The 22,073-nt window shown below is 39.9% G+C and overlaps 2 protein-coding genes across 3 annotated transcripts in view; one reads left to right on the top strand and one right to left on the bottom strand.

The window, feature by feature from the left end:
* Positions 1-10,582, bottom strand: part of ATXN7 (ataxin 7) — an 89,680-nt gene extending 79,098 nt beyond the window's left edge. The window contains exon 1 of the mRNA XM_037386504.1: positions 10,478-10,582. The gene's annotated coding sequence lies outside the window, so the exon portion shown is untranslated. The remainder of the gene's footprint in view (positions 1-10,477) is intronic.
* A 37-nt stretch (positions 10,583-10,619) lies between these two features.
* Positions 10,620-19,624, top strand: THOC7 (THO complex 7). 2 transcript variants are annotated; one of them, XM_037386511.1, is made up of 8 exons: positions 10,620-10,724; positions 11,146-11,263; positions 12,152-12,279; positions 12,620-12,706; positions 14,141-14,198; positions 17,760-17,826; positions 17,939-18,008; positions 19,243-19,624. In XM_037386511.1, exons 1-8 carry the CDS (start codon positions 10,706-10,708, stop codon positions 19,308-19,310), a joined length of 615 nt encoding a protein of 204 aa, XP_037242408.1. In that variant the 5' UTR covers positions 10,620-10,705; the 3' UTR covers positions 19,311-19,624. The 2 variants fall into 2 exon arrangements, with proteins under 2 accessions (XP_037242408.1, XP_037242409.1); XM_037386512.1 differs by lacking the exon at positions 12,620-12,706.
* The last annotated feature ends 2,449 nt before the right edge of the window (positions 19,625-22,073 follow it).

The following is a 22,073-nucleotide window of genomic DNA, read 5'->3' as shown; positions in this document are numbered from 1 at the left end:
ATCAAGTGGGATTACAAAACTTGCTGTTGAACATGGCTACCTGCATATGAACCAAATGTCAAGTTGTAGTCTATTGAAATCAGCAGTTTCTGCCTCATGCATGCATGCAGCCAGCTGGAGCAATTGCTCTTTCTGATCCATACTTGGGCCACACTTTCCCACAAGGCACTCCATGAATCCTCTTAAGTCTTTCCAAGTAGATTAACAATTCTGTAACTGGCCTGGATGCAACATCACAGCAAATAAGAGTATTTAAACAGGAGGATGACAGGTACTCGCTATAGCATTGTCCTGGGGGATAATAACATGCAAGAAACACACCACCAAAAATCAAACCCATTGAAAAACATAAGCTTTTGTTGACAACTACCATAGCCTTTCTTACAGATTTAACAAATTCCAGTTAAAATAGAACTGCTAAACAGGTTAGAGACACGGGAAATAGGTTTCAGCATGTATCACTTAGGTACTCTGATCTTATTAAAATCTGTGCAATGTGTAATTAGAGATCTGTTAACCAAAGTAGAGATGGAAGGAACCTCCGAAGGCCAGAGAGTCCATCACTTGTCCCCAGGGCATGATAACTGAACTATCTGGTGGGAACAATACAGGTAATCCAACCTGTTCTTAAAAGACCTCGGGCAATGGAAGCACCGTTGTCCCCACAGGTGATTATTCTAACCTTTCAATACTTCCACTAGAGAACTGTGTTTGTCCATGCTGAATCTTCATTGCTGCCATTTGATCTGGTTTTTTCCCCTACTTGCCATGAGCCTCCCCCACCGCCCAGAAGCAGCTTTGCAAGCTCTTCAATAGACCTGCCTCCTCACTCTCTCAGTCCCTTCTTACCAAGCTAAGGAATTGCATTGTTTTGGTACTTGGTTATACATCACGGTTTTCAGATCTTTCAGCAATTGCACTGACATCTACACACTTCCTCTTTCCTAATTTCATTCAATACAGACGCTGTTGTCCTGCATGCGTGCTGTTAATACTTCATTTCAAAACTAAAGCAGACCAAGCAGTCTGATTTTCACAAACTTGGGATCCTTAGTAATGTACAAATTTTTTTTGTCTAAGAAAGTTTAGGAAGTTCAGCATGGCCACAGTAGGCACTCCTTCACTACACAGTGTTTTGTAATTACAAATAAACCAAAAAAAAGTATACGAGATATTGCTATCTCGTTAAAAATTCAAGCCATGTTCCTGAGATAATAAAATGTCACTATTATGGTGTGAGTACAAATAGAAAAAAGAGGTTGGCCCCAATGCCCTGCAGTAAAACTCTGCACTTTCCTGTTCATATCAGAGATGGTGCACAAAGAGCTGCTCAAGAACTAGGAACAGAAAAATACTCACCAAATGGCAAGAAAAATAAAGAGTCAAAAATTAATCTGAAAGTATCAAAGTAAATCTTTGCAAAATATGACCACATAAAAGTGAGTTTTTTCTTTTATATATCCTGCAATATATATTCACGTGCATAAACTCTCAACAGTTACACTTTCTATTTTTGAAGTATTTGTATTTCTAAAGCAAATTTTACTCTTAAACTCTGATAAGAACAGACAACGGTATCACAGTCTCAACATTCCTCTTGATGAAGACACTTGCCTGGGAAGATTTTTGACTTGATGTCTATTGATTTTTGGCAAAAGAGATCACAGAACTTCCAGTGACTCTTTCCTCCTTTCTTACTAAAAGGTATAATGGAGCCTAGCGAAGCCTAGGCCCTGCTGACAATTGGATTAGCAGAAATTATTCTTCTTTAACTACAGTGACACATAGTTAAGATAAGATTTTTCCATTTCAAAATTCACATTTTGATGTGAATTACTGTAATACATCTCTCAACCACAACAAACAGTCCTGTACCCTACTCATACCTACTAGAAGCTGTCTTGTGCTACAGCTACCCATTTCTTTTTTTTCCCCAAGCAATAGCAGTATTGCAGCTGCTGAAAAGACACCACCTGCACAGAAGCTAACAGAGAACAACGGCTTAGTTATAGACAACTATACTTGCCGAATAAGTTTAAGAGGCCTCTTCAGGGGAGCAACACATTCCCTTAGCACCCACCTCCACAGAAGAGCAACAAGAAGAATCACCACCAGAAAAAAGACACAGAATAGCAATTATACTTGCTGCTACTAGCAGAAAGAAAAGAAAATGTAGGTTGCAAAATGGCTGTCTTAGAGTCGTAACTCTGTGCCAAATTTAGTAAGCCAGTCCTAGAAAGGCACAATGGGGAACAGACTCTATAAAGAGGCAATTACAAATAAATGTTCAATAAGAATAACCTAGTAATTAGGAAACTTGTTACCTGCATTATCGTCATATTACCAGTCTACACCAACATTTGACAGGGCTAGTAAAGTTCAAAATCCTTTCAAGAGCTTGCACGACCAGGACAGACTTCATTAACATAAACATTTGAAAATAGCAGCTCTTGAGCTATTTCCTTCCATTTGTTTGATGACAAACTACAGTTACAGTCAGTTGCTCCTGTTTGTGCAAGTCTTTCACATAACATAACATAACAGGAAAGAAAAGCTCTACCAGAAAACCTGACTGTAAATATCCTCCTATTCCAATTTGGACAAAGTGGTTGCATCTCAAGTGCAATTTAGGTACTTTTTAAAATAAATTTCAAATTCATGACTTAAAAAAAAAACAAACCATGTGATTTATGTTAATATACATGCACACAATTTTACTTCAGAATATCTTATTGTTCAACACCATCCTAACTTTACACACATATATATACACACACACCCCACAAACCACAAGCAGGTCTCAAAAAATGAAAAAAAAAACCCAAACTGTAACTGCCAAAGCAAGGCTGGAATGAAACTGAAGTGAAAATATTTACAATGAACCACAAAATCACAGGTGCATGCTTGCAGTCATCATTAGCATGGCTTTGTTTTACTCCCCTCTCTTACAAGTCAATCTTCATTAATTTAAGTTATAAAATCCAATTTATCTGCCTTGCCTCTTTGATTAGTTCAATTCTCTCCATGTATAATCAACATTTAGATTTTTATTAAAACAAAGACAAAAGGCAGAGGACCAAAAAGAACTCCTTGTTGTTTTCAAACATTCTGCACTAAGGTTTTGCAAAAGAAAAAACAACAAGCAAACCCAAATGCTTGTTTATACCAAGCCTCTACTAAAACATTATTATAAGAAAAGTTACCTTGGGAGTTTTGTAAATACTATTAAAAGAAGTAACATTTTGGGCTTATTGTTTTGAGCACACATATAAGCACTTTCGTATCTCAACTGAAAATCTACATGTATATATAAATACATATGCATATACACACACTTCACAGATAATGTATTTAGTGTAGAATTTCTCTTTTTCCCAATGTTTGACATTAATTTTCCTATTTAACTTTTGCAACTCACCAAAAGAGTTTATGAAGCAAATTATTTTATTCCACAATTTGATTTTTTTTCTATTTGCCTATGCTTTTCAAGTCCAAATTCTATCCCTGCTTGCAAATAAAATCTGGAAATCACCAGGAAGGCACTCATACATCTTTGAACATAATCTGATCTGCAATGCAAAAATTATCTTCCATGTTCTTCTCTTGCACTTCTGAAACTACTAGTTTGCTTTTATGGATTATTTCCTTAGTCCTCAGTCATCTAAAATCTTCTGTGTTGGGCTACACCACCGTGTTCTGTCTATTTTTCTGACATCAACACTACCTCATACTAGTCAACAGCCTAGTGATTAGAAAACTCACTCTGATGGAAAGAATTATGGGCATTAATCCCCTCAGGAAGGAGGATAGCTGGGTTGAAGTCTCCCACACATGTGGTGAACAGTGTAGCGGATAACAGCTCTGCTAATGACGAAAAGGGAACCAGAACCATTGCCACCTCCTGGGTTTTGAAAGCAAAGATTGACCTTTGCTCCCTTTTTGAAAGAAAAGGCTTATGATCCTAATTTCAAGAGAGCATGAATCCAAAATGCTCCCTAGGGAAAGGTGCTTAGCCCTGGATATAGGCAGGATTTAAGCATTCCTACTTTGGCTACTGTGTAGAAAATGTGCAGATTCATCATCTCCTTCAAGGTGCTCTGGCTGGTATAATTTTAATGAAACACCAGCAAATACTAAAGCATTTGGCCCCCTCCACTTCATGGAAACGTGACCCAGCTGGACTCTGTTAGATCAGCCTTCCCTTTGGTACATCCAGCTTGAGAACAGCAAGGAAGTGCCGTAGCCTGGATCTGCCTCTGCTGGATCTGAGAGTCTCTGCTGGAAGAGACCAGGTATCTTCTCATTAACCATGGTTTGAAGTATATATTCAAACCGTCTGCTCTGACAGCAACTGAAAATACATTTGGCCCACTCAAGAAAATGAGAAGGGCATGCCTTCTTCCTAAGGAGGCTACAACTTCTCTTTGGGGTCTTACCCTGCTTCCAGTCACTATCAGTAGGATAACGATGGTCAGAAAAACAAGTCAGTGTTTTCATTCCACATTTGACATACTAAAACCTAAAACTGAGCACGTGTTACCAAAACATACGACCGTGCCTCCTATTATTTCTGTTTCACTGCTCAGGCTTGTGCCTCACTTAGAAATCAGAGGGTGAGAACATGCTTCAGTGTATCATGTTTTATGGGAACTGTAAATTGTAGCTGTGCCTAAATACTACCCAGAGTTACTCTATTAAAAGAAAATATACCATAAAATAATGCAAAGCAGCATAGAAACCCAATTTAAAATGAGAAACAAGTTTATCGGTATAGACCTGATACTCTTTTTCTTCATCTTCTGAGACAGAAGCATTTCTTTCAGTATGTCTCTATGATACGCTCAAGCTCAAAGCCTTGTAAAATTTCCAGGTCTTCTTTTCCAGACCTGGACTTCCTTACAAAAAAAAAATAATAAAACAAAACAAAACTAACCAACCAACTTTTATTAAACTTTGAAAAGCTGACTCAGAAGCTGCGCAATAGCTCTGATTCAGCTTTCTTAGCCAAGTCAAAGCATCTGGCCACGTGATTCAGAAAACACGGCTCTGAAGTCGGGCAAGAGCTGCTTTCCAAAGGAGGAAATGCCTGTTTTCCCTTGTAATCTTTGTGCAAAATTTCCTCAGTAGCACTAACAGTTATTTATTTAAACATGACACAAGTAAATACCATATTCACAACTCACCTATTGTTCATCCAATGTTTCAAGCCACAGTTAAATACAAACATTTACCATTTGGCCCAATGCCAACAAAGTCTCGTCTTAGTGCTAAAACCTCATTCAACATCCACCTCTTCCCCTGAAAACTCTTGGCACGCCACTTACGATCTTCAGGGCACAATGTAAATGTTACCATACCCATGAATTGAAGGATTAGGAAAGGAAAAATATAAATATGATCTTTTTTATAAAAAAAATAAAATATAGCAAGCCACACTGAACAAATCCTGCCAATAAACTAAGAGGGTACTAGATAACTGACGAACCTGCCAAAAATAATTCCAAAAGAATAAATGGCTGCTTCCTTACAAAATACATTAAATGCCACCCTAGAATTACCTGACAGCCATTTTAAATCACAGAATGCACTCCAACACACGGAATCTCCAAGGCATCACACAGGCAGCTGAAGTCTACAGTTGTTAATGGTTTCTTGATTAAAAGAAAAATCTAATCATCTAATCCATCTTGCAGCAGTTTCATGACATTGAGTTTCACAACATACCTGTAAAAATATCTAGATTTCCTTGCAAAGTAGGAACCTACCAAGCCACTGGGAATAGGTATCATGGATCCAGTGTACCACTTCTAACTTTTGGTTATTCCACTGCCTCAATTAAAGCACCTTTGACACACATGCAAGACATGCTTTCATTTGCTGGGCACATCCCTGACCTTGCAAGCTGTTTTCTACACTGAGTACCTAAATTTCCAGTATCATGTAGTTTTAGCTTGTTTGACAAGCTTTAATGAAATAGTGACAGATCACCTTAAAATGTACAATAATTGATCTTCAAGCTTCATAAATATTCAGTAGGATCCAGATATGAAATGTAGAAAGCTGTTACATAATTCCTGTGAAGATATCTGAAAAAGAGCAGTATCGGAATGCTACCTGTATAACCTAGATTAACCAAGAGACAGAGCCTTTAGGAAAAAGTTATGCAAAAAGGACTGTGCAGCACTGTTGGGTTTTTAAGAATTACTAAGATAAGCTTTTGTCTCCTTTCATGACAAAAGTAGTGGTCATGTAACATCTTTCTAATGAACAAAACATTTCTAGGACTTGTATTTTGCAAAGTGCTTCTGACAAAAAATTCTGGAATTTTACATGCTTCTTTCAGTTACAAAGTGAAAAAGAAATAAAAACAATCCTGTAGCCCACAGCTTGTGGTTAAATTATTATCTGACAGAAGCCTGGTTTCTAAAGTATGGTATTAACAGTACATTTAATCAATCTCGGTAACACAGGCAGTAGACAACAAAATTGATTACTATCTGGATAACAAAATGTTGCATTTTTAAATTATTGTTATTGTCACTATAGTTGCAACAAGTATTTTCACTCTGCCTTCTCTCGTTATGTTGTAATTCTATGAAAATGTGCTAGCTCTGCAGAAACACAAGGGTCCATGTTAGGAAAGCTTTTTACAAGGCTAAGAACCACACTGCTTAGTATCTAAAAAAAAATCCCCAAAAAGCAAACCCCAAAAACAAAACACTACTACTTGTTTACCACAATCACTGGATTGAAAAATTTCAGTTTTATCTGACAGAAGTGAATATTTTAACATCTGCAGAACTAGACAGCTAGTGTCTAAAGATTTTTACAGAACAAGGTAACAAGCTCTTGAAAGACTGATGCCAGTTTTCAGTAAATGCTGAAGCTACAGAACACTGCAAAGAAACTATACCGCTAACATAATTTAAAACAAGAAAACAGGGTGACACCAAAAGATTAGCTTGGTATCAGTCTTACAGAAAATCACAGTATACAATCAACAAAGAAATAAAGGATGGTAGTAAAAAGTAATGCTAAACATAGGCTTACATAAAATAGGTCTCACTAAATAAATTTGGTATGGCTTTCTGACAAGAATATAGGTTGGACTGGATAAAAATACCTTGTAGTTTCTGACCTACTATACTTAGATCTCTGTAAGATTTAGTGACACACAACAGTTTGATTTAGAAGTTATTCAACACTAAGAAAACCTGGAATCTAAAACCACCTCATAAATTATTAGGGAGGCTTAGGGAAAATATTTTAAATCCACCTCATCAATAGTTAAAGCTGTTTTCTTGGCTCTAAAAATCATAGCTCATTATAGCTTGGAATACTATAAAAAGCTTCTTCCCCTTCAACTTTTTCTGCAGTTGGAAAAAAGAATATATATACACAGTTAAAGAAAAGGGGAGAAGGTATAAAGTCACTTTAAAGTTTGACTCTCATACTTTTTTTTCAGGAAAGAAAACTTCAGCATTAACATATTTCCTCAATTAAAAAAAAAAAAAAAAGAAAAGGTGTACTTAAAAGCCATTTCTTCAACAAAAAGAGGACAGTAATGAAAAATCTGAACCAGTTCCACACACGTGTAACATCTTGCAGTACTAAACTTAACCAAGCTTATACTTCTTGTATCCAGAATCACCTGGAAACATTACAGAGGATCATTTAACACTTTTGACAAGGACAGGTGTGCAACAAATTATTATGTATAAGCTGCTTCAGGGCCTTACCATATGGCACACATAAAGGAATTTAAGGAAAGAGGGAAAACGACATCGCATTTAGCTTGGTTGAAAGTTTGCACACACAGGTACTTATTCCAAAAGAGCTGGCACAGAGTAAGGTGCTATACCCTGTGCAAGACATTTTTTCCTATTGCATGAATCTCCAATACTGATGCCTTAAGGAAAGTCCAACGCTACTCAGTATTTCTGCCAGTCAGTTGAAGGATTATATAAAAGACTATAGCTTGATAGAATCTGCACACAATACACGAACTGACGAAGGACAAACAAATAAGAGTAGGTCAACCCTGCTCTAGAGATCTACATCACGCATGACACCAAGTTAATGGAAAAAACATGCTTGTATACAGCTCAGTGCAACACATACTCCATACATGCGAAACAAGGGTTGTTTCGTACTTACAAGATGAGGAGCTCTACTTGGAAATGGAGCAAATCAAAAGATGACTCCAAACGCAGGAAATTCTCATGTGCATATAGAAATCCAGCAAGCTGGAAATGGCTTCCTGGGCAAAAACATCTCATGGATATTTAAAATGGCAAAATAGAGCAGGAAACAGAACAGGCTATTACATCAATACGTAGCCTTAGTGAGATTCTTTATGATGTATTTACCAAGTTCTACTTCCCATTCTAAAAGAGAAAAGTTAATGAACATTGATGATGCCCTGTCTTAAAAAGAAAAATAATGGCTTTGTTCTCAAAATTGTTCTTATGAGCCAAAGACTCAGAACAGAGACTTCATAAGAATCTTGTAATTAGTAACACACATGAAGACAAGAACAGCACAAAAGTCATTAAACATTATTAACTAATCATGTGGACTGCTGTATTCTAAATTAATTACTCAAGGACTATCTATTTGTCATTGAGTAGAGTTTAATAAGACTATCTGACCAACACCGGAATGATGAACAAAAATTGAGAAAAGATTACACTGGATTAAACGACAAAAATATTCTAACATGATTAAATAAATAATTGTGTAAATAAATAACTGGATTTTCAGCTACAATAGTCTTCAGATCAACTTCTCTCTCTGGTAGAAACGGAAAAGACTCACAAAATGGAAAGCGGTCAGAGAAGGGCAAGAAAAATACTGTCTTGATAAGACTGGATGCTTCAAGATGCTTAAGACTTCTGAGATGTAACCAGTACGTAAACAAGGAAAGGCAGCAACAAACCTCACTCTACAAAATTTGTGTGGGGAAGTTCAGTTAGGTCTTCTCACCCTTTGGCAAAATACTAGTTTCAGTACTGTATCATAGTGACCAAAGCCTTAGGAAAAACAAAAGTTTTTGTCAAACCAACTATAGCAACAAATTCAGAGTTCATAAAAGCGAGCGTTTTTAATAATGCTTATATACCTCATGAATTCATGGCCTGTTCTTTGGCCCAAACTTTGTATAACTGAATAGAGAGTTAGGTTTGCACATAAAATTATGTCACTCACAAGTCACATAATAATACAAAAACTTTCAAGTCAGAAATCACTTATTCAGGTTTTCTATGTTAGCAAGTCTTTATTCCAAAAGTTCAGGCAGGGTTTTAATGACCGCTTCCTGTAACGCTTTCCCAATAGCACCTTCCAAAGAATCTGACCAGTTGTCTACTGAAAACAAAGTACTGTCTTGAAACACTCCACAAATCCATAAATAGCTGTTAAATGCCGCTATCCAGAACAAAAAAGTGCCTCCCAATCACTCACAGCTTTAAAACCAGGAAAGCGCAGGTTATACCACACCTTCATTGGTTTTTTTCATACCCTGGTTTTCCCCACCATCCTAACATTGTCAACGCCAAGTGCTGAGCAGAACAAGTCCATTCCTACCTCAGTGTCCAAACCAAAACGAAGAGGGAATAGGAGGGTGTCAGGCTCTGGACATGTGTCTCACATACCATGCATGATATATACCACAATAACAGGGCCAGCTTTGGCACTGCCCGAGTGTCAAGGCCAGTGGCCAAGAGCCTAAAAGTCAACACTGGGTAACACCTTAACATCTCCTTTCTCCAGCCACCTCTAGCCTCCTTCTCCAGTGCCAGCTTAGTTCTTCAGGGTAGGAGGAAACAATTTCTGTTCCTATCTGCTGGTGACAGCCAGACTGGCCAGGAAACGCATCAAAATAATGACTTTTTGCACACCCCGGGCCCTGCTGCTTGCCTTCCCAGCATCGAGCGGGAGACGCACCCACGGGTGGCCCCAGAGAGGCCAGCCCGACCCCTCACGCTGTGCCACGGGCTCGTCCCCTGCACCCGCGCCAGGGCTCCGGCACCCAGCGCTCGGCACTCCCGCACCCCCCTGCCGCAGGGCCTGGCCAGCCACCGCCGCGGGTCCCACCACCCTCGTGCTGCCATCGCCTCAGTGCCGGGCACCGTGGCGGGCCGACCACCTGCTCCCCCGCGCATGCCGCCATCACTGCAGGGCCGAGGCCGTGCGGCCACCCTGTCAGGGGAGGATGGGGCCGCCGAGGGCGATGGCAGCGGCGGCCCGGGGACGACGCCCCGAGGCAGGGAGCGCGGTGGGAGGGCGGCCGTGGCGCACCCCGGCCCAGCGGCGTCCCCACCGCGGCGCGTCGAGGGCGAGGGAGCATGTGCCGGGGGCATGGCGGCGCGGCCCGGGCGGGGGGCGGCGGGGCCGGGGGCGCGGTGGCGGGGGCGGGGAGGTGGAGCCTGGCTGCCGGCGCGGGGACCGCCGCTTCCCTCCCCCGTCGGCCCCTCACCTGGCGGGGCCGCCCCTCGCCAGGGGGCCGGTTCCACGCGGGGCGCAGGCCTCGCCCGCCGGCCCTCCCCGCCGCAGCCGCCGCCGGGCTGCGCGTCCGCCGCCAGCCGGCTCAGGCCCCAGCCGCCGCCGCCTCCCCCTCCATGGCCGCCGCTCTCGCCGGCTGCATTGTGGGAAGCTGACCTCACTCGCTGCTGCCGCCGCCCCGCCGGCTCCGGCACTCGCCGCCATGGGGGCCGTGACCGACGGTGAGACCTCCCTCCCTCCCTCCTTCCTTCCTCCCTCCCGCCCCGCGCCCGGACCCCGGCCCGGCCCGGCTCCCCTCAGCGCCGGGCCCGCCTCACGGCCCCGGCCGCCCGCCGGGAAAGCGTGCCCCGGCCTCAGGGCCTGTCTCCGCGGCCCCCCGGCGCCGACCCCCGGCCTCTCACCCCGCGGGCGGGCCGCGGCCCCACAGCCCCGCCGCCGGGCCCTTCATGGCGGGGCACGGCCGGGCCTGGGGCGCCCCCCGCCCTGGGCCCAGGGTCTCTCAGCCCGCGGTCCGCCTGCGCCGCGGCGGGGCCTCCCGCCTCAGCCTGGGGAACCGGGTCCTGGCGGCCTGCGGGAGTCCCGCGCTCGGCCCCGGCATGCGGCTGCCGTAGCGGGAGGCATTAAACAGGAGTTTTTCCTCAGATGAAGTTATCCGCAAGCGACTCCTGATCGATGGCGATGGTGCTGGTGACGACAGGCGGATCAATTTGTTGGTGAAGAGTTTCATTAAGTGGTGTAATTCCGGATCTCAAGAGGAAGGGTATTTATTTTCTGGGTTTTGTTTGGTTGTTGGTGGTCTGTTGTTGGTTTTTTTGTTTGTTTTTTGGTTTTAGTCTTGAAACTCTTTAGCTTGCATTTCAGTGGAAAACTGGGCTTGATCCCTTTGGAAGAGATCCGTTGTAAAATATATATATATATATATATATACATCAGCTTTTCAGTGTGGTTCTGTGGTGTTCCTAGTACAAATGCTGAGCACGGTGGTAGGAGATGAGGATGAGAGACGGGTCAGAAATCACTGAAGGCTGCAGGCTGTATCATGAAACGTGCCAGCGCCGCTCCAATGCCCTCAGGATCATTCTGCCGCTGCGTGATCCATCAGGGAGTCCCGCTATTATAACAGGATCATGACTTGAATATTTTAGTTGGCAGTTCTGCATTTATTCTGTTAGGGAAGGGTAATACTGCTGGTATTTCTGCTGGTGTGGTTCTTTCTTTTTTAAAAAACACCAGGCTAAAGTAGTAAGGGATGAAGGACAGCATGGTGGTGTGCTGTGGGGTCTGTACTAGTACCGGATATAAATTCCCATGGGACATAATATATAATAACACTGCAGTATTAAAACGCTAATCTCAGAAGTCACAGAGCCAGCCCTGACTAGGAAGTTCATAAGCCCTGGATCAATTTGCCCTTTGCTTTAATACTCACACCTATAGGGACATGATGGTGGAATGAATAGATGCCATGTTTCTAACTGCACTTTCAAAAAATTATACATTGAATCTTTGAAACACTTCATTTCATAATTGTTACTTAACTGTTCCATGTGCTACATGAGGCTTTGTTTTCTTGCTTCGTAAAGGTAGAGGGTATCTTTATTTATTTATATATATATTTATTTTTATGCTGTTTCTTGTCTGTTTTCAGTTACAGCCAGTACCAACGAATGCTGAGTACTTTATCACAGTGTGAATTTTCAATGGGAAAAACCCTTCTGGTGTATGATATGAACCTGAGAGAAATGGAAAATTATGAAAAAATCTATAAGGATATAGGTAAAGATGAGAAATATTACTGTTTTCTGTTTGGCAATTTCTTTTTTTATGAACAAGCTCGTGCTAGTTCTAGTGAACATAATATATACATATGATGGATGATTTGGGTTTTTTTTTCTTAATAGATAGGACACATAAAAATTCTGTAAGCATCTTACCAATATATAAAGTACATAAAAATAAAAGCTTTTTAAACGTATTGAAGCGTATGTAGTTTTGAAGCTGACAGAGCTAGCAGGCCACCATGTCACAAACAGCTCTTTATCTTTTTATAATTTGACAGAATGGCTTCTTCACATGTATTGTTTGATTTCAATACAACTCAATTTTTTTTTTTAAGAAAATAGTATAGCTGCAGCACACGAGAAGATTTCTGAATGCAAAAAACAAATCCTGCAAGCAAAAAGGATTCGAAAAAATCGCCAGGGTAAGGAGCAACATGTGTATTTACACTGGTCAATTTCATGATTTTGTTATCTTTTAAAATATATTGTATTGGAAAATAGATGCCAGTTTTTTGAAAGTGCAACGGAATATACTGGCATCATGAATACTGTATTTAGTCTGGTGGCCTCCACACCCACTACTAAAAGATTTTGATGGATGAGGCAGGTAAGATTGGACCACTAGATCTCAATGACATGCAACATAGGGAAAACCTGAAACAGTAGTTCAGAGAGGCATTTTCAGGCCAAAGAAAAACCCCAAAAGTATTCTGTCACAAGGTGCCTTGAGAAGAACTAAAGTACATTATTAACAGCAAGACAAGGGTTGAAAAGATTTACACCCAGCCCTGAAGATCATGGAAGTATGTGCGTGCAGCTTTTAAGGGAAGGTAAATGCCTTGGCATACACAGAGGCAGTGGTGCCAGTTACACATCCAACAACTCTGTACGTCTCCTTTCTGAATACCTGTTACGAGAGATGTATTTTTTCCTTGCTTTTAAAAGTATGTGCTGATAATTTCAGTTGAAACTTAAAGCATTTCCCTGTGATACTGGTTTGTCAAAAGGTTAGCAATTGAGAAGCAAGAATTCATTTTTTCTTGGTAAATGAAATGCAAAAAGAAATTTTTTAAAGTGTAACAAGTGAAAGGTTTGAAATACAACTGTTTGAGCAAATTTGTAATTTTAAACTCAACTGGAAATGGAAGGAACCTTGACCAGTAGGAATGTGGAGTTCTTGCATCTCCACAAAGACAGGTCTGAAGTGTTTGCTTTTTGGTATGTTCTGTCTGGCCTGCAGCACAGATTTTTCCATGTGAATGAGGTAGTTGGCATACGTACAATCTTAGTATCAGGCAATGGCTCTGTTAGTTGCCTATATAACCATAATACTGTTCTTAATGTGTAATACAGTTTAAAAAAAAAATCCTGTTTTTTCTCATGCAGCGTTTTTCACTAAAAATGTTATGTGTAACATCTTACAGCACCATTATCTGTACATATACATTAGATTGTATCTAAAACCAATGCTTATGAATCACACATAAAAGACCGTGTGCAGCCATGCAGAGCTTTCTAAAGGTCGTGTTTTCTGGCCTCATCCTTTACGAATCACTAGCACTGGGTAAGTTTGAGTGATCAGATAATGGTCTACAATCATATCTGTAGTTCATTCAAAAATCTCTTTTGATGTAATCTACTTTGAAATGTTATAGTATGGTATATTTACATTTTTATATGTGTCTATTTGGAGGTATGTTTTGATATATGTAAGGGGTTATGTAGAACTTTGAATAATGTTAAAACAGTTTTTTCAAGAAGGAGAAAGAATCTGTACCATTCTATGGTACTTGATTTTTGGTTCTTGATTCGATACTTTCAGAACTATTTAGACTAACTATTTAAATTCCTTTCAGAATATGATGCATTGGCCAAAGTCATACAGCATCATCCAGACAGACATGAAACACTGAAGTAAGTATGAGACTGCATTAAATTATAATAATCCAGTAATCTAGAAGTCGCAAAATTTGACATTCCCTTGGTTTCAGATTGACCTTTACTCAGTTTTATATAATTTCTTTTGACACAAGACAGTCTTTGGTTTCATTTCAAAATTGTGCCCTTATCAGATTTCTTTACTTAATCTCCATCTGTATGGCTTCAGAAGCATTGCTAATCGTTTTGTGTTTGAATTTTTTCCATTGTTAAGGTAAGTGAACTCAGATGTAAATGCACATCTAATGTCAGTTTACCAGGGATGAGTTGCTCAGAAAAGAGAGATAGTGGGGAAGTGCTGTAAAATGCACCAGCAAGGGATTCAGTAGTCATGCAGAATATGTAGCACACAAGCAAGTAAGGCAGGATGAGAGAAAGCAGGAGAAAGCTGTTAGGTTTTCTTTGTTTTCCTTGTAGTAGTTGTTCCTGCATGCCCGGTTATAAATTACCATGTTGTGTATTACAATACAACCTGCCCTGGCACGCAGGTTAGACCTACCTGTTGTCCAACTCGCCTTGTGTGTAACTTACGGTATTGCTTGTGTCAGTGTTGGATTTGGATCACTGGCTGTGCTTTTGGGTCATTTTGGGAAGTGGTGGGGAGATACACAGAAACATTCCAGGACTTACTGCATCTATGAGGTTTTTGTTCGTAACATGATTAAAAATAAAGCATGGGGTTACTGGTCTCATCTAAGCACAGTTTGTGCCTATCCTGTTCCCACTTGAAATTGCAGAGGGAGGCTGTCTTTTCACATTCCACAGTCTTTCATAACAAAAGAAAGATTTTTTTTTATTGTATTATTATCCTAATAATAGCAACTTTATAGCTATAAGCCACTGAGAATATTTCACACATTTCTTTCTTGTATGTTGTTTTGCTGTGCCTTGATTTTATTGCCACAACTTTATTACAGGCAATTCTCATGAGGCTTGACTGCTTCTTAACTTCATTAGTCAGCATGTGCTGCTTATCAAGCCGAGCTTCGTAATAAAGAATTATCAAAATTGAAGTTTTTCAGATAAGTCAATTGATTAAGAATGGAAACAGCTAAATGATAGTATGGGGTTTTTTTAGAGGATGTCAGGTTGTTTAGGTTTGGGGGGGTTGTTCTGATTTTGATTAACACATCCAAGCATAAGTTTCTCAAGCAAAGCTAGAAATGATGGTAAGTTACAGCTAGTAAATTTGGCATTTTGTCTTCTCTTAAACTTAATTTTATAATCTGTTTGGGAGGATATATTACAGTTTGAAATACCAGTATGTTCATCCACTGGGAGAATGGCTACAGTGTATGCCCTTTTTGTCCTTAGTCCTCCATATCTGTAGTCAAAGACACAGACTTGAACTATAACAAGTATGATCCCCCATTTTAAGGATGGGGAAATATGACACGGTAGCAGAATGGAACATTTTTAAAGGGAGCTTGGTACATAGATAGTATTTTAGCTTTAACTGACCTCTCTGAGTGAATAGACTTTAAATATAGGTACTAGATTAAGTTTTCATCCAGTATTTTAATTACAAGGCTTCCTTTCGCTCCAGTTTGAGGAAAGTATACAGAAAATCGTACTGTGAACCAAGAAGGACCACCCTTTAATCAGAACGGAGGAAGGGAGCCTCACTAACAATGTCACGCTTTTTGTGGAACTCTTAATCACTAAAAACACTTGAGAACACTTGTGAGGAGAAATGTCATGGCTTATTGTGAGAGTTACATTTATAGCTTTTGTAGGTTATAAGGCACAATAGGACAAAGTTCAGAAAAATACTTTCTCTCTGCTTTTAAGGGACTGTTTCTTGGAACAACAGTCATACAGCACAAAAGAAGAAGCAGCTGTTACCGGCTTAATCACAAGTAATGCACAGGAGCCAATTCAGGAAGTGACAGGAGCTGAACTACTAAATAGCAGTGTCTGCAGCATAATTAGGTGCAGTATCAGAAGAGCTGTTAAGAGACCGAGAAATGACTCTGGATCTTAGAAAAGCAGATACAAAAATGAGAAGGCTAGGCAAAGATTCTTTGGAGCGAAAAGTAAAAGTAGTAAAATTCCAGATACAGCGTGGATGTTACTAGCAAAAAATTGCACGTCTTCTCACGGTCTGCTTATACCTGACAGCACAGTGTAAACCAAGTTTTGGCCAAATGGAAGTGTTTCAGAAACTAGAAACCAAATAGTAGCAAAGTCACTGTATGAGCCTGTAAGCTGTTAACCTGTTCCTGTTAAAGGGAGGGATAATGTCACACCCAACCCTCTTTCAGGCATTCTCTTCAAGGTACCAAGCATATTGGCTCAAAAAAAGACAACACCCTCAGGCAGCACTAAAACAGACCTTTTTCCCAGCCATTGTGAGTTACTTAGGACTGGAGGCCTTGTGGTTCCCTGCCCAGACTAGTTGCAGCAGCTGTAAGTGCTTCAGGAAAAAAAAAAAAAAAAGTTTTATTTCCTTACTGACCATTATATGGCTCTGCCAGCTATTTAATCAGGGATCATCAGCCTCAATCCACTTCACGTTTAAAGAAACAGATTATTCTCATTGCACGGAGCATAAATTACAGTAGGCATTAGATAAAAAGTAGAAGGGCCAAACTGGAGGTTTGGGTGTAAAAGTTGATGCTCCATCCTCACTGGAAAGCTAGTGTACATTATGGTACCTGTTACTCTTTGCCCTGCCTCAGAAAGGGTTGTGGTGGTCCGTGGTGGGTCCCAATGACAATAGAAAGCAAGTGTTTGCAGGAAGATCCCAGAGACGTGTTGAAAGATTATGTATTTCAAAAGGATATGAATAATAATGAAGATTACAGGTGTTGAATGTTTCCTTTATCTCTTAATGCCAGAGGCAGTCAGTCAAAATAAAAACTGGGATTTGAGAAGGAAATGAGTATGTATATGGATCACTGAGTTAATGATGTGTGCTGAGGTGTAAGCTATATCATGTAGTTTCATCAAAAATGTGGATTGTTCTACATATGTTTGCTGTAAAGTCTACCTGTTACCTAGTACTCTTGTCTGGTCAGGCCGTTGGCAGGGATAAGGTACTTGGCTGTGTTTGGCCAACTGTTGTGTCTAGTAATTGTGTGTGTGTGTTGGGTATGTAGGTTTATCAAGTATGTTCTCCATGTTGATGCTGTTGACATGAGTAGAATAAATAAAAACATTTTAAAGAAATCTGTGAAGTAGCAAAGCCTATGAAAATGGCATGGGTGTTTAATGTAACCTACTTCTTTAACTGTCATTGTATGCTCAAATAAATAATACATCTGTGGCAGGACTGAATTGTTACAGTCCAAACACCCGATGCACAGCTGTATTCCAGCTTGGAGGCCTTGTTTTCTGTAAAAGTCCTGAAAGTACGAGTTTATGACATGATAGTTTAACATTTGTGTGAAGTGGCTTTAGCTTTGTCATTTCATTTGCTATTCTTAGTTTACCTATGCTCTTTAGTTAATGGTTCTTTTTCTTCTACTTAGTTCAAATCTATTTTGCAAGAATTTTACAGAACTTTTTAAAAACACTATGACAATTTCTTTTTAGGCAGCTAGAAGCTTTGGGAAAAGAACTGCAACATCTTTCTCACATTAAAGAAAATGTTGAAGATAAGGTAGGTTTTTCATACAGTAATTTGTGAGGAACGTAATTAGTGGAGAATCTGCTATGGGTTGTTTAGTTGTATGTGCTCTCAGTTTCCTAAAATATGTATTTTATCATTGCAGTTGGAGCTGAGAAGAAAGCAGTTTCATGTTCTCCTGAGCACCATTCATGAACTTCAGCAAACCTTGGAGAGTAAGTGTTATTAGGTAATACATAACTGGGCTGGGTTTTGGTGGATCAAGAGGAAACACAGCTTCCAGCAGTGGGCTAGCTATGGGCAGTTGAGGTTGTTGCCCTCTTGCATCGGCAGCATCTTTTTTTTTTCCCCCAGTGTTAGTCCAGAGCCTGAGACTGCTCAGAATTTTTTCTTCTACAAGCTAGCCACTATGTCCTTTCCTGACCAGTGTCAGATTAATCTGTAGGCTTAATCTTAAATCTGTAGACTTATCTAAATATGAGGATGGCAAATTGCAATTTGAGGTTGTTTTGTACTTGTTGGTTTTTTTTTTAACAGCAAAAGTATTTCTTACAGAAAAGTATTGTTGTGCATATTTCTAAACTTACTTCTGTAATTCCTGTTCCGGTAGTTTTGAACACATCGTTGCCATCATGGTATCATTTGGGGCTTTACTACAAAGAAATTGGAATACAGGAAAGATAAATGACTTGCCTACTCAGACAGTGAGTCTGTAATAGAGCAGGGACTAAAATTGTCATATGCAAGAACTAAATTCAAGAATTTAGACATACTCATCTTTTGTCATACAAATAGTATTTTCAAATCAGTGCTTTTCGTGCTCTAATATGGATAATATTATTTTAAATATTGTTTGCTGGATATTTGCCATGTCTTCTGAAGACTGAATAATTGGTATAGCCTTTGAGCATGACCTGATTAAATACATAGATGGCTATAAGAGGAGATTTTCATTCTCTAAGGCCATCTAGATCTTCTTAAGCAGAATGAACTGTTAATCCTAGGTGCACTTTAGCAGAAGGTTATTGTTGTGTTACTAACACTTGATTAAGTATTAGTCTCTAAAATACATTTTCATATGAATGTATAGATTACCTTTCAGCTTCTAGGACTTTGTGAAGGAGTTAACAGTTTAGTGGAAGGCAGAGCTTTGGTTTGAAATAAATAAACCATTAATAGACAAAGAGAAGGCATGTACTTTGACGCAATCTGGTTCTGTTTCCTTGAATTGATATTACAGGCTTTACGCCATGTTTCCTGTAATAGCCATTACAGATAAAAACCTTAAAAAGTGAAGGATTATTTTTGGTTAAAACATAGCATTTTGTGTGACGACATACTCAAACATTTAAGGCAATCAACATAAAATAATTAAGTGGGGGACAGCTCTGCAATATGGTCTGTAAATATAACCGAGCATGTTTGATTAATAGTAATATTTCATTTTAGATGACGAAAAACTTTCAGAAGCTGAAGAATCTCAAGAAACTCAGATGGAAACAGAGACCAAACAGTAGATGTAATATGAAGACTGACTATACTCTTGAAGAATATCCGTCTTCACTTCATGTTGAAACCGACAGTAAGAGAGACGGAGCCAAAAAATAGTATTCTACTGCTTCCACAAATTTTTATACAAAAATACTTGTTTTGCTTATGCTTCAGGAGAAATCAGTTACAGGTCTGTGCAGACAGGCACTTTGTGTTAATCCACAAACTTTGTAATTTGTGACAGGAAAGGTATTTTGTTTTACAAAGGTTGAAGCTTCTGCACAGTGCTTGTGAACTAAGGTGTCTGCAAAACATTGTCAATAAACGGTCTTTACAAAGAGTGTCCTATTTTTAGTAGGCATTGAGCCTAATAGTAAGGGCTCCTTTTCTTACCTGACATAGAACTGGGGGCAGTGCATCTTTGCGTAAGTCCCAGGTTCCGTACCCTAGTCCAGGTGGGACCTAAAACTGAACTAATTAGGGTCTTAATTTTTCAAAGTAGCTGCTGTTTTAGAACTTACTCTGACTAGACTAGAATGCGCTAGTTTCTTATAAAACAAATTACTTCTAATGCTTGTCAAGGGATGTAAAACAAAAAAAATTATACTGTACTAGCTTTATTTGTTTCCTTAAGGTGATGCAAAGAACCGCAGTCCCCCGAGCCTTGCTATGCCATGTATTCTGTGCAACCACATCAAAAGTCACATTTTGAAATGACATCTTTAAAACTGCAATTTAAAAGCTTTGTTCTTGCAGAACCAGGAATCTAATCCTAATACCATTTATAATCTGATTCTGGGTTTTATCTGTCAATTGACTGTTATGAAATACATCATAGGTCCTTAAACAGACAGTGGAACCCTTCTTTCTCATGATGACAAACCAAAGCAGTAGAGCAGCAATCGTGATGATAAAGAATCTCTGATACTTTTATTATTAAGAGGGAGGGTGGATCTATCCACCTGGATCATCCTGCAGTCTGAGCACTCTGTTGGGAGGTAGGAAGTAAAAGTTTCAACATTCCCAACGAGAGAAGAGAACTGAGTATGCTCTAAGGTTTTGTAAAGCAGGGAGGAAGGAACAAGGGGTAGTAGTAGATCATGTCTCTACCTGTTAGCCATGTTCTAAGAACACCTGTTACATCAAGCCTGCCAGTGGTTTGGGTAAAGGAATGCGTTTTGGATCTCGCTGAGACTGAGTCATAAGCATACATGGTTGAAATAAAATAATGATGTACAGAATAGTCTCCTCAAACTAGGTGACAGATGAGGGGGATTTCCAGGATTGTGATTTTGGACTTCTGTAGTCTAGATGCATATAATTCCCACTCTCAGTAGCAGTACATCTATGTGCATTGGGCTGAACAGACATATCTGAGCTTGTTTTGCTCGCATTCCAAGTTTGCTAAAGGCAAGCCAGCTGAACGAGAAGCTTCAGTAGCGCAGTGCAGTCCTGGACTAATAAGCTGTCAAGTCTCCTAGTTCACAGCTGGTCAACTCAGAACACAGGGGAAGCACAGGTTTGCCTGATAGAGCCTGTGTAGACGTGCAGTGCTTCTTGTGCACTGCAAATTTTTCAGACTAGGGAGGTGGGTAAGCAAACAAAAGGGATTTAATATGAAAAATACACTGTCAAAAGGTATTTAGTGTTCTGTGTTTTTTCCCCTCCTAACAACAGTGAATAGTAAAATGTTTTGTAGAGCAGCAGTACTAAAATATTGCCAAATCAAGGAGGAGTCACTTTCATGAACGTATGAATTACAAAGATCATAAATCACAGTCTCCGAGACACTTTTAAAGCATATTAACATTTGTTGTGGTTGAAAGGCCCTCCATGAGCTACCTGAATTGTATTTTGGTGCAGAGGTGGATGACATTTACCAGCTAAAAATGATCTCTGTAACCTCGTTGTCATGAAAACCTCAAATTTTTCCATTCGTTGTTTTACACAGTTCTTTGGAAATTACTTGAATTACTCAAGTACTCAAGTATCTTATCTCAGAACTTGCACTGCTGACCTGACCAGAAACATGCCAGTGCACGAGTGTGTCCCTCTGGTAAGGAAGACATATGCAGACACAAAAGTTGTATGGAAAGTAAGCAATACAAAAGCATGGCAAAGAAAGAAGTATGTTCTAGTTTGAATTACAGTGATGCAATCTTGAAAAGAAATTACTGCCCTAGCAAATCAAGTCGTCCTAGCACGATGTGGCAGCAAAAGGGTGATGTCATGATACTACCATGGAGAGCAACCCCCCCCCCCCCAAAAGCTACATCAGTTCATTGCAAATGCAGCCTCAGTGGGACATCCAAAATCTTTGCTCCTGTGAACATTAGATTTGTACCAAAAGAGAAACAAAACCAAATGAAACTCAAATACCAGGTAACGTTTAACCTGTTCTGTTCCTAAGCCCCGAGTTCCAGTTCAAATCTGCTCTGTGTATATCAGAAATGTGTATCTGCATCCCCTTTAGTCTTCTCTTGGAAATTTTCTTCCTGTCATATTTCCAAGGCATAGATGATAGTCACTGTTCATCCCTGCCTGCAAAGCTGTCCTCTATAATGCTGCTTGCCTGCATTGACTTTAAATACACACGTATCAAAAACCTATACATATGTAAACTCAGGATCTCAGCAATTACAGTATTTAAATAAGAAATCTTTCCTGGTTTTATGATTGCCTTGTCCCTATCTGAGCTGAAAGATACTACATGCTTAAATACTCCCATCTTAATGCCATTGCCATGTGGATGCAAAAATACAAGCGGAAAAAGAGATGCTGAAGTGATA

The sequence above is a fragment of the Falco rusticolus genome, chromosome 4 (genome assembly GCF_015220075.1).
Source record: "Falco rusticolus isolate bFalRus1 chromosome 4, bFalRus1.pri, whole genome shotgun sequence".
In the NCBI taxonomy this organism is placed as follows: Eukaryota; Metazoa; Chordata; class Aves; order Falconiformes; family Falconidae; genus Falco; species Falco rusticolus.
This window is presented reverse-complemented; position numbering and strand designations above follow the sequence as displayed.